Below are 13,373 nucleotides of genomic sequence, written 5' to 3'. Positions count from 1 at the left end.
TAGAAGTCTTTTCTGTCTGATGCTGCTCAGTCCCACAATAGTTTCAACATTTTCACTCTGTTTACAGCCTCACAGCATTAAAAATAAACAGTTAAAGATTCTGAAAGAGTATTCCTGGATTTCTCTTTAATAGGGAATAAAGTACATCTGTCTATCTGTCTGTCTGCCTGTCAGATCTTTTAATAATGCAGTCAGCAGAAGAGGGACACGTCACCCCCATAGATCTACAAAATGAAGGATTCCAAGAGAAACTAATAAAAAAGGAGGAGGAAGAAGATGGAAGTTACTTCTGTAAGTAAATGTGGAGCAATTTGCCATGTTAGTACAGTACAGTGTGGTTAGTATAGTAGAAATAATAAGAGAATGTGGATAGTGGGATTAGAACCTGTACTGTACCGTACTGTCCTGTGGAGAAGTGCTGATACTTCCAGTCTGGATTAAATCTAAGTAGTATTTATTTGTGGTAACTAAACCCACAACCTTCAGTTTCCTGCAGTTGTTGAGTTTCTTCTTCACATATTGATGAATTTCAGGTGAAGGATCTTTAATCCCTGTGGAACACGTCACCTCTGAGGAACACCTCACCCCAGAGGACCAACAGTGTGGAGGTTTCCAGATGAAGCCTGTGAAGAAGGAAGAACCTGAAGATAAAGATGAACTCAGTAAGATATTTTTTATCTTGAGTAAAATAAGATTTGGATTGAATAGAATCAGAGGAACCTGGGATGAAGCATCATACAGTGAAAGCTTGTATTGTGCTCATGCAGATCAGTGTGAGCAGGAAATGATGAATGCAGGATGAATCACGTTACAGGACTTTAGCATCAGATCTCAGTTTAACAATTACTAACAGTATTTATTATTTATAATGTTATAAATGTATTTATTATTTATAATGTTATAAATGTATTTATTATTTATAATGTTATAAATGTATTTGATTATTTATAATGTTATAAATGTATTTGATTATTTATAATGTTATAAATGTATTTGATTATTTATAATGTTATAAATATATTTGATTATTTATAATGTTATAAATGTATTTGATTATTTATAATGTTATAAATGTATTTGATTATTTATAATGTTATAAATGTATTTGATTATTTATAATGTTATAAATGTATTTGATTATTTATAATGTTATAAATGTATTTGATTATTTATAATGTTATAAATATATTTGATTATTTATAATGTTATAAATGTATTTGATTATTTATAATGTTATAAATGTATTTGATTATTTATAATGTTATAAATGTATTTGATTATTTATAATGTTATAAACGTATTTGATTATTTATAATGTTATAAATGTATTTGATTGTTTATAATGTTATAAATGTATTTGATTATTTATAATGTTATAAATGTATTTGATTATTTATAATGTTATAAATGTATATTATTATTTATAATGTTATAAATGTATTTGATTATTTATAATGTTATAAATGTATTTGATTAGTTATAATGTTATAAATGTATATTATTATTTATAATGTTATAAATGTATTTGATTATTTATAATGTTATAAATGTATTTGATTAGTTATAATGTTATAAATGTATTTGATTATTTTCTGCTTCAGAACTGAACAAGGATTTCTGCTGCTCCTCGTGTCCACGTTCCTCTACAACCCAAAATCAGCTCCACAATCACATCAAGAGCTGCAACCATGATAAATATGAGACTCTGGTGAAGATTAAGACTGAACATGAGGATCTGACGCCCACCAGAAGCTCCAGTAATCAGCAAACGTCCTCTGGTACTGTCAGCATTAACACCTCTCTCAGTCCCACACAGGAAGAAGGAAACGTCTGCTCACAGTGTGGGAAGAGCTTCAGGTTCCAGAGTGTGCTCAAAATACACCAGCGCATTCACACTGGAGAGAAACCGTATCAGTGCTCACAGTGTGAGAAGAGTTTTAATACACAGAGTAAACTCAAAATACACCAGCGCATTCACACTGGAGAGAAACCGTATCAGTGCTCACAGTGTGAGAAGAGTTTTAATACACAGAGTAATCTCAAAAAACACCAGCACATTCACACTGGAGAGAAACCGTATCAGTGCTCACAGTGTGGAAAGAGTTTTATTACACAGGGTAATCTCAAAATACACCAGCGCATTCACACTGGAGTGAAACCGTATCAGTGTTTACAGTGTGGAAAGAGTTTTAATGGACCGAGTGCTCTTAAAATACACCAGCGCATTCACACTGGAGAGAAACCATATCAGTGCTCACAGTGTGGAAAGAGTTTTTATATACAGAGTACTCTCAAAAGTCACCAGCGCATTCACGCTGGAGAGAAACCATATCAGTGCTCACAGTGTGGAAAGAGTTTTAATCAACAGAGTGATCTTAAAATACACCAGCGCATTCACACTGGAGAGAAACCGTATCAGTGCTCACAGTGTGGGAAGGGTTTTAATCAACAGTGTCATCTCAAAACACACCAGCACATTCACACTGGAGAGAAACCGTATCAGTGCTCACAGTGTGGGAAGAGTTTTAATCAACAGAGTCATCTCAAAACACACCAGCGCATTCACAATGGAGAGAAACCGTATCAGTGCTCACAGTGTGGAAAGAGTTTTAATAGAGAAAGTCATCTGAAAATACACCAGCACATTCACACTGGAGAAAAACATTATCTGCATCCGGAATCAGATACTGTACTAGATTTTAATCAACAGAGTTTGTGCTGTTAATACAGTTCATGTGGTAAATGTTTACTGTTTGTTTAAGAGTCGTTTGGTAACTGATGATGATTCATAGTAGCGGTTCGCTAAGTGAAGCGATTCGTGCACGAGAATGTAGTGGAGCCTCGTGAAGTTCATTTCATGCCTGTGGATGCATTGTGGGTATGTTTATTTGTTAAGACGTTTTAATTGATGTTTATTAAGAGTATTAGTTGATTTTGTATTACATGCTTGAATCAGGTTAGCTCATGATGCATTAAGTTAAATGAATTTGCACATGTTGGATTATTAGTATTGAAATGCATAACTTGGAATAATATGCATATGGACTTTAAACTTAAATATTATTTGATATTCATGTCTTGATGTGCTGAAGTTTATAAATGTGTTGTTTTTACTTCTTGTAGTTTTAACCTACTTCCAGTTTGCCATTAAACAGAGTTGAACTAAACATCTTCTACAGCGTGGTGATTGGTGGAGGAGTTATCTATCTGCCAGTTTATGCAGGATGTATAAAGGTGGCAGAATAGAGTTAATACACCAGCGCATTCAGACTGTAGAGAAACCGTATCGATGCTTTGTGTAAGGAAAGCTTTAATATACAAAGTGACCATAAAATACACCAGCGCACTCACACTGGAGAGAAACCGTATCAGTGATCTTAGTGTGGATCTCAGAGTTTTAATCAACATTGTCATCTCAAATTACACCAGCGCATTCACACTGGAGAGAAATTGTATCTGGACTCTGTAAACACTAACACACAGGAATCAAACTCAGATGATCAGATTGTAAAAGGTCTAAGAAAGAAAGAACAGAGTTAGAGAAGCATGTTGGAGAACTAAACATGACATTAGAGGAACTGCTTGGAAGAACGTCTAGGACTGACTGTAGTCCTCTCTTATCTGCTGGTCAACTCCAAACATGCCATTATTTCAATTTGCCAAACTTAATGACCCCTTTGTGAATGGTTTAATGTGCACACTGCTGCTACACTGCAAAAAATCACCTTCAGAAAACAAGAAAAATAAAAACAAATCAAGACAAAAGGTGCTTAAATCAAGCAAAATTATCTGCCAGTATAGTGAGAAAATTTATCTCAGCAAGATTTCTTAAAATAAGAAAAAAGATCTTGTGCTATCAATTATCGTATAATCTTAAAATTAGTAAGAAATGACTTGATTTAAGGTATTATGGCTAGATCTGAGTAAAACTCATTTGCTCTAATTTCATATTAATAATTCAAAAACTAGCATAATCAGCTAAACTAGCATATTAATCTTGTTTTAAGCATTTTCATAAAACCTTATTTGGTAAAAAAATTCTTGAAATTAGAATGCTTGGACATATTTTTAGCTAAAATGGCTTTAAAATGTTCTTAAATTAACACTTTAAAGCTTAAATTAAGATCAACTCCAGAAAATAGTTCTCAAAATAAGAAATGAACAATTAAAAACCCTCACATTATTATAATTAACACACTAAAAAACTATCTATAAAAACAGCAAAAGAAATATTGAAATGAGATGTAAATGCTTATATTAAGCAAAAAAAAAAATCTGCCAATGGGGTACGCAAATGTTACTTAGTAAGACTTCTTAAAAATAAGCAATAATACATAGGTTTTGGCACCACACTAAATGCCTTAAAACCAGTCAGAAAATATGAAAATTAGAGCATTTTAATTATAACATAAGCATTAAAAATTCAGTTTCCATGCACAAAAAATATAGAGACTCAATACTAGTCTATTTCTCTCATATAAGTCTATTGGTAAGACTGCATTGCTAGCAATCTGAGAGGAATGTACCTTATACTTAAATTAAAACATCATACACCAAGTCCGTTTATTGAAAAAAATACAACAGAAAATCTGAATTTTGCTATCAATTTTATTAACTTTAATAAGTGTGCCATCATGGCAGCTTGATGTGAATACATTACAAGTGTGCAAACAAGGCAGCTTTATCCAAATACACAACAAGCATGTTCAGGCCGCTTCTGAGAATTCTATTAAAACATGTCAATCTTAGAGGCTTTCCAATAACAATGTCCCTACGTCTACAACATTAACAACATTGCTTGGTCTTCATATACTATTTTTAAACATAAAAAAAAAATAATAAAAAGGGTCTTCAATCTGGACCTGACTTGCAGCGCGTAATAGTACGCCATGACATACAGAACACCTTCGTGCAGCAGGCCTTCGGGGAATGTTGTCACTGGGTTCTTCCCAACACTGATCATGCAGTTATCCTGGTCAGTTAGAAGCAGGGGGCTTGATAGACGGCATCTACTAAGAACAGCACCAGCGTTTTCAGAGGGCTGAAAAACCAAAAACCAAAGGCACTATACGCCACAGACATGAACAGAACAAACTTTATTCAGCATTTAAATGACAACTTAAAGTTTCTTTGCAAGCAGTTTAGTGAACTATCTAAACAACAAATAAATAACAGTTGACAATACTTACCATGAGAATATGAAACAGAGGCTCACTTGGCTGTCCCAGTTTCTGTGGTGGTGCAACTCCTGATGGGTAGAGTGCTGGAAGGCCGTTCAAAATCTCAATGGACTGTAGCACTATTTAAAGAAAAGCAATGTCTTACTGAAATTGAAATCACTTTTAAAATCAATTTTTTCCCTTTGCTGATTTTTTTTGTTCTTTTATCCAGGAAAGAAGGACGAATACTAATTAGTTAAGAATGACTATTTACAGTGTATCACAAAAGTGAGTACACCCCTCACATTTCTGCAGATATTTAAGTATATCTTTTCATGGGACAACACTGACAAAATGACACTTTGACACAATGAAAAGTAGTCTGTGTGCAGCTTATATAACAGTGTAAATTTATTCTTCCCTCAAAATAACTCAATATACAGCCATTAATGTCTAAACCACCGGCAACAAAAGTGAGTACACCCCTTAGTGAAAGTTCCTGAAGTGTCAATATTTTGTGTGGCCACCATTATTTCCCAGAACTGCCTTAACTCTCCTGGGCATGGAGTTTACCAGAGCTTCACAGGTTGCCACTGGAATGCTTTTCCACTCCTCCATGACGACATCACGGAGCTGGCGGATATTCGAGACTTTGCGCTCCTCCACCTTCCGCTTGAGGATGCCCCAACGATGTTCTATTGGGTTTAGGTCTGGAGACATGCTTGGCCAGTCCATCACCTTTACCCTCAGCCTCTTCAATAAAGCAGTGGTCGTCTTAGAGGTGTGTTTGGGGTCATTATCATGCTGGAACACTGCCCTGCGACCCAGTTTCCGGAGGAAGGGGATCATGCTCTGCTTCAGTATTTCACAGTACATATTGGAGTTCATGTGTCCCTCAATGAAATGTAACTCCCCAACACCTGCTGCACTCATGCAGCCCCAGACCATGGCATTCCCACCACCATGCTTGACTGTAGGCATGACACACTTATCTTTGTACTCCTCACCTGATTGCCACCACACATGCTTGAGACTATCTGAACCAAACAAATTAATCTTGGTCTCATCAGACCATAGGACATGGTTCCAGTAATCCATGTCCTTTGTTGACATGTCTTCAGCAAACTGTTTGCGGGCTTTCTTGTGTAGAGACTTCAGAAGAGGCTTCCTTCTGGGGTGACAGCCATGCAGACCAATTTGATGTAGTGTGCGGCGTATGGTCTGAGCACTGACAGGCTGACCCCCCACCTTTTCAATCTCTGCAGCAATGCTGACAGCACTCCTGCGCCTATCTTTCAAAGACAGCAGTTGGATGTGACGCTGAACACGTGCACTCAGCTTCTTTGGACGACCAACGCGAGGTCTGTTCTGAGTGGACCCTGCTCTTTTAAAACGCTTGATGATTATGGCCACTGTGCTGCAGCTCAGTTTCAGGGTGTTGGCAATCTTCTTGTAGCCTTGGCCATCTTCATGTAGCGCAACAATTCGTCTTTTAAGATCCTCAGACAGTTCTTTGCCATGAGGTGCCATGTTGGAACTTTCAGTGACCAGTATGAGAGAGTGTGAGAGCTGTACTACTAAATTGAACACACCTGCTCCCTATGCACACCTGAGACCTAGTAACACTAACGAGTCACATGACATTTTGGAGGGAAAATGACAAGCAGTGCTCAATTTGGACATTTAGGGGTGTAGTCTCTTAGGGGTGTACTCACTTTTGTTGCCGGTGGTTTAGACATTAATGGCTGTATATTGAGTTATTTTGAGGGAAGAGTAAATTTACACTGTTATATAAGCTGCACACAGACTACTTTTCATTGTGTCAAAGTGTCATTTTGTCAGTGTTGTCCCATGAAAAGATATACTTAAATATCTGCAGAAATGTGAGGGGTGTACTCACTTTTGTGATACACTGTATTAAGAATTCAAACACAAATTGGTAAAAGTAATTACTGAGCTCAGGACACACAAGCACACAGACAGCTGCATGCAGAAGTGTGTCTATCTATGGCATGTGTAGCCTTTTTATTAAGAAAAAGAGGAAGTGAGTGGTGTCTTCTTCTTGACCACTCAAAGTCATATCTTGATGCCGTTGGCTTCACAGTTCATAAAGAGGAACAGGGAAACATCTGTGCTGTGGTTACTCCATCTTGGTGTTCCTCAACTGTCAACTGCTGTCTGGAACACAACACTTGCATGCAAAACCATTTCAAAACCCTCTTCACCTATACATTCAGTTTCTCTAAGCTCAGAGGACCGAGTCTAACACACAGCAGAGATGCAAGGCTAGTGATTTCCTGTTCAACTGTCTCTCACACTCTCTGCATAGTCAGAGCAGGAAACACCTGGATGTACTTCCTTATTTTCCAGCTCATTTCTCAGAAGATTAGGTTGCTTAAAGTTCAGTTCCTTTTTAACACACACATTTTAAATGGTAACTCAGCATTTACAGGGCCTTTTAACAAAACAGATAAAACATTTATATTCCAGTATAATTAATACAGAACTTTAATACTCAATAATAACCAACAAGCCCCCCTTAATTGTCCTTTAGGACAATTACAAATCAAACAAATAAACAGAATCACACATTTCCTGACACAGAATGAAAATTAAAAGATTAAGCTAAATAAAAGTGCTATCAGCTCCCCGTTATACGGAGACCGGGCTGAGAAGCACCTAGTGACTATGAAACAAAAGCCCGAATAAAAACAACCTAAGCTAGAATAATATATGTGGATAATTATAAGAATGAAACATAAAACAGAACGGGAGAAGGAAGAGCATTAGCTGATTTGAAATGGTCAGGTCCTGCAACCTGAGCTGTTGAGACAGAACTGCTATTCTCACCATTCTGGACATAGTGAGAAGGGTTAACAAAAAAACAACAAAACAGTACACTAGGATAAATAATAAGGAAAAACACTGAAAATTATTATTTTTATTTTTCAAACTTCCACTTCAAACTTCCCCCAATTCAACTTCTTCAATATCCTGTGGTCCTAACAGGGGAGTATATTGTTGGAAAAACTGGGACCTCGGGTCACCCCCCTTGGAGAGAGTGGTCTCAATTAACCTAGTGAGGAGAGTTCTTATACAGGGAATACAACAACAGCCACACATCACGAGCAGAGCTAAAGCACAGCAAATTGAGGTCATTATGCTTAAAAATAAGGCTTTGTACTGACCAAACATTTTGGTCATCCAAGTGTTAAACGGATTCTCAATTCCACTATTTTCAGCTAATTCATTACTTAAGGAGGTCAGTCCTTCAAGAGCCCTAGTTATTGTCCCATCAGGGGCTGTATTGTTAGGAATAAATGTGCAACACTGTTCCCCAAACATCTTACATACACCGCCCTTTTCAGCTAATAAGAAATCTAATGCTATCCTATTTTGCCATGCCATTAGGCTAGTTTTATCCAGTTGTTCATGAATTCCTTTGACTGCATCCCTTGTATAATTGACAAAACGTTGCTGGTTATAGTAAATGTAATTTATCCAATCTACATTTTTATTAACAGTGGACCACCAAAATAACAAACTTTCAAATCCAGCTGCAATTTGGTCCCTTGCTTTAAACTCATCAGGGACCCCCCGGGGTACTCCGATATAATCGACATAAACTTTTGGATCAAAAGAGCCTGATGGGCCCGCTACTGTTCGCTTAACTCGGCCATGTGTGTTCGTGTCCTTCCCCACTGGCTCCCCACCCAGCGGAAGCACATATAGTGACATCACTAGTTGTACTAAAGCACAAATCCCCCTCCATTTCTTAGGAAGCTTAGATCTTAAGACTTTAAGATCACACAGCCACCATACATCCGCACGGGAGACGCTCTGATCGCTGAACCACTCGGACTTGAACCCGTCTGAGTTGTTTTCGGCGTCCACAGTGTCTCCACACCACTTCAGCCGACCCACCTCAACGGTCCCCGAGTTCCTAGCGAAACAGGTATAGTTCCCTTTGTAGGGCATGTATGCTGGGGGTACCACCCTCTGCTTCACTTCTGGGAACAGGTAGTGCACAGTGGTGCAGTTCCCATAGCCTGGAGAGCCACTGAACAAGGAGACCACACATTTTAGACCTTCTAGATCATTATGTCGATTTAATGGGAAAGGTGCAGTACCCAGGTGTGGCCTAGCTGAGGAGCAAGCATAACAGTTTGATTTATTGGCAGCACGCGCAGTATACATGATCCAATTTAGCCACTGATTTTCATCCTCAAATCCAGTTTCTAATGCAAACGTGTCCTTTATAGTAGTTATGTTTATGGTCTTTATCAGTACAGGCGTTTCCGTGGGAGGTCCAGTCACAACGCTACTGTTGTCTGGGATGACAGTGGTTCGCTTAGGTTTTGGCTTCGGGATCACTGTCAGCTTAAACACCCCCAGGTTATCCGAACCCGACTGATAGGAACCTAACATTAAATACCTGCTGTCCCCTTTCTTTGGATTTTTCAGGGTCATCGTTAAAGGGTTACATGCACCCTTACTGCAGGGATGCGGGGTGCTGCCTTTCATTAAGGACAACCTAGAGCTAAGTTCTTTTCCGCCTGTTCGATCCCCTGACTTTTCCTGCATATCTACCCAACCTTTGTATCCCCAATCTTTACCTATGTTAGTCAACACTGCAGACCAACTACTGCACGACAATACATTCACTTCCGCATTCCCTTTCTTCTTCAAACACTTAGTGTTACATATGTACTTTTCTGGCCATCCTAACTGATTTTCAACATAACCTGAACAATCTGAGATCGCACACAAATCAAACTGGGTGACACAATCAACACCCTCGGTACATGTAATGGTTGGGAGACCTTTTTTCACACTGCGATAGGCTCTATGAGTAGTCTGGTTTCTGTGGTACTCTGCTGTGGCTATGAAAATAATAGACAGAATAACAACAATTATTATGGACAGTAAACATATTGTTATTTTCATGGATGCGCATCCCAGTCTCTTAAAAGCTTGGACGGTCACATCAGACGGAGGGTTAAAAGGCATTTTTTTTTCAAGAAGTTGTACCTTCGGCAGGTTTGAAGTGTATATTACTGGGTAGGTATCAGTCTTCTACCCTCTAATGGACAGTGGGAATGCACTTATGCATTTTATGAATCAGATTCTACAGTTTTGGTCCCACTGTCTGCCAAATCTTTTCTAACTTCCTGCAATGAGCGGGAAGGTGCTGTAGCGGGTACACAATGTGTTAGGTGGTGCCAAACTGCCCCTTTTTTACCTTTTACTTTGACGGTGTGGGTTGTTACCTCAGTGACTTCCCACGGACCCGACCACCTGGGCTCAGACCACTTTCTCTTGTGGACTTTCACCCGTACCCAGTCGCCAGGCTTGATAGTTTTGAATTTCAAACCCTCGCTGTCATCTGCTGGTGGTTTCGGAGGGGGCTCACTCCGCTGGACCTGTGTAGACAAAACTCGAGTAAGATTGGTTAGAGCCCGCATGTACTCATCTTCCTCTGTTTGCCAGAGGTCCAAAGCTGGCCCTGTAATATTATCCCTAGAGGGCCCTGGCATTCGTCTCCCTGTTAACAACTCATGTGGGGACAAATGCGTTTTCTCCCGTTCAGCTGATCTCATGGACATAAGGGCAAGCGGTAGTGCATCTACCCATGTTAGTTTTCCCCCATGACAGATCTTTGCGATCTTGTTTTTTAATGTCTGGTTTGCCCTTTCCACTAGTCCCTGGGAGCTGGGGTGATAAACAGCTCCAAACTTGTGCACAATTCCCAAGTGTTCCTCCACTTCCCTCAAGTGCTTGCTTGTGAAATGTGTGCCATTATCAGACCTGATCAGTTTAGGTACTCCATAGCGTGGAATGAGCTCATTCTTGAGCCATTTCACCACTGTTTTAGCATCCTCTCGTCTGGAGGGTATTGCTTCCACCCATCTGGTGTATCTGTCAACCATTACCAGAATGTACCTAAACCCCCTTACTACCTTATCAGGTCCCATGTCTGTGTAATCAATGCAAATCTCCTTAAAAGGGGCGTCTGGTACTGGAAAATGTCCCATGGGCCTCTTATAGGGTCGCTTGATGTTAAATTCTGAACAAGTGGGGCATTCTTCCACATAGTTTTCCACCATTGCCATCAAATATGGGTGCCACCAGTGTAATGCCACTTCTTTCATGGTACGCCTGGCTCCCACGTGGGTGGGTCCATGAGCTTGTCTAATTAGCAGGGTGCATAGCTCCGCTGGAGCCACAAGCCTCCCATCTAATGATCTCCAGATTCCATCCCTTTCTACTGCTCCCCTTGCTAACCACTGGTTTTTCTCATAGGCACCACTGTTCTGTTGCATCTCATGCACGTTATCAAGTGATAAGTCAGGTACTCTTATGTCAGCCCTTACAGTCATTTGTACAGTGTAACCTCCTGCCTTTTTAGCTGCAGCGTCTGCTGCGTTGTTTCCCAGTCCCTCCAAGTCACTTATCTTAGAGTGCCCTTTGCACTTAATTACCGCTACTAGTTTGGGCAACAGAGCAGCACTTAATAAAGCTTTTAGGGCCTCTGCATGTTTCACAGGAGTGTTTTGAGAGGTCACAAATCCTCTCCTCATCCACTGCGGTCCATCCACATGGACTGCGCAGTGGGCATAAGCAGAGTCTGTATAAATGTTTAGGACCTTGTCCTTTCCTATTTCTAGAGCTTTTGTAAGTGCTACTATTTCGGCAAGTTGGGCTGACGCTGGCTGGGGTATGATTTCTGCTATTCTAGTGACAAATCCTTTCCCCTGTTGTTCGACTACAGCAAATGAGGCCACATTTCCCTCTTCTCCTCTATAACATCAACCATCACAAAAAAGTACCACTTCAGGATTTTCTAAGGGGTCACTACCCAGGTCTTCCCTGAGTCTCAGGTCCCTCTGGGCCACAAACTCACAGTCATGTGGTTCCAAATCAGTGTGCGGTAATTGTTTTGCCATATTCACCGTATCTTTGTGTGTGAATGTAATGTGTGGTTGTGTCAGCGTATCGCTGATCCTCATTTTCCTAGTTGGCGAAAGAGTGAATGCTGTAGAAGTAAGAAAGGCAATAACACCATGGTTTGTGTTGATCACTAGAGGGTGACACATAACTAAATGAGCAGTTTTGTCAACAGCCTTGGCTAAGGCCGCAATTTGTCTAGTGCAATGTGTTTGGCCCTGTTCCATTACATCTAGTTTTGAGCTGTAGTACATGAGAATCTGTCTATTACTTTCCCTCCCCCCTTTCTGAAAGAGAACGGCATTTACAATACCATTCCTTTCAGAAACATCCAGGAAAAAGGGTTTTTCATAGTCCGGGGCCTGTAAATGTTCAGCATGCGCCAAGGCTTGCTTTAAGTCAATGAAGGCTCTTTCAGCGTCAATGGTCCAGATTAGTTTTGCTTTAAGGTTCCTGTGGCCCACCATGGCCAAGCAATCCCTGAGGGGTTGCGTCAAACCCACATAATCAAAAATGAAATGACGGCTGTAGCCTGTTAACCCTAGGAATGCCAGTAGATCCTGAACTGTACTGGGTTTACCATGATGCAGGATGGACTGACGTTGTGTGGCGGTCAAAGTGTGACCAGTGGCCGAAATTTGACGTCCCAAGAAAGTCACCACTGGTCTAGCAACTTGCAATTTGTCCTGTTTCACCTTGTATCCAAGGTTAGCCAGCAGCGTGAGCAAGGAAACTGTGGCTGCTAGACAGGTGTCTGCGTCAGGGGCTGCTATCAGTAAGTCGTCAACATACTGGACTAACACCGTATTATCAGGTAAAATTAAGCTGGACAAATCAGCTTTAAGGGCACTATTGAACAGACCTGGACTGTCCTTGTAACCTTGTGGCAATCTGTTATATGTATACTTCTGCCCCTCATATCTGAAAGAGAAGATGTCTTGACTGGAACTGGCCAATGGGAGGCAGAAAAATGCATTTGCCAAATCGATAACAGTGAAATAACAATGTTCAGGGGTCAGATTTTGCAAAGCCAGGTAAGGGTCTGGGACAGGGATATTTTCCGTGACAGTAGCTTTATTAATTTCCCTTAAATCATGCACCATACGCCATCCTTTTCCTTCTCCTTTGGAGATAGGTAGGATCGGGCTGTTCCAATCAGAATTAGAATGTCTGAGAACACCGGCTATCAATAATCCAGCTATGGTGTCTTTTATACCTAAAGATTGTTCTGGTTTCAAAGGATACTGAGGTTTCCACACAGGGAAC

At 39.9% G+C, this 13,373-nt stretch overlaps 1 protein-coding gene across 1 annotated transcript in view; it reads left to right on the top strand.

The window, feature by feature from the left end:
* Positions 1-2,134: 2,134 nt before the first annotated feature.
* The window catches only part of LOC134326190 (zinc finger protein 271-like), a gene marked incomplete at its 5' end in the record, with an annotated part of 73,688 nt that continues 62,449 nt past the window's right edge, over positions 2,135-13,373 (top strand). The window contains one exon of the mRNA XM_063008382.1: positions 2,135-2,621. Within this exon, the coding sequence (XP_062864452.1) occupies positions 2,135-2,621 (487 nt within the window). The remainder of the gene's footprint in view (positions 2,622-13,373) is intronic.

Source organism: Trichomycterus rosablanca, chromosome 14 (genome assembly GCF_030014385.1).
Source record: "Trichomycterus rosablanca isolate fTriRos1 chromosome 14, fTriRos1.hap1, whole genome shotgun sequence".
In the NCBI taxonomy this organism is placed as follows: domain Eukaryota; kingdom Metazoa; phylum Chordata; class Actinopteri; order Siluriformes; family Trichomycteridae; genus Trichomycterus; species Trichomycterus rosablanca.
This window is presented reverse-complemented; position numbering and strand designations above follow the sequence as displayed.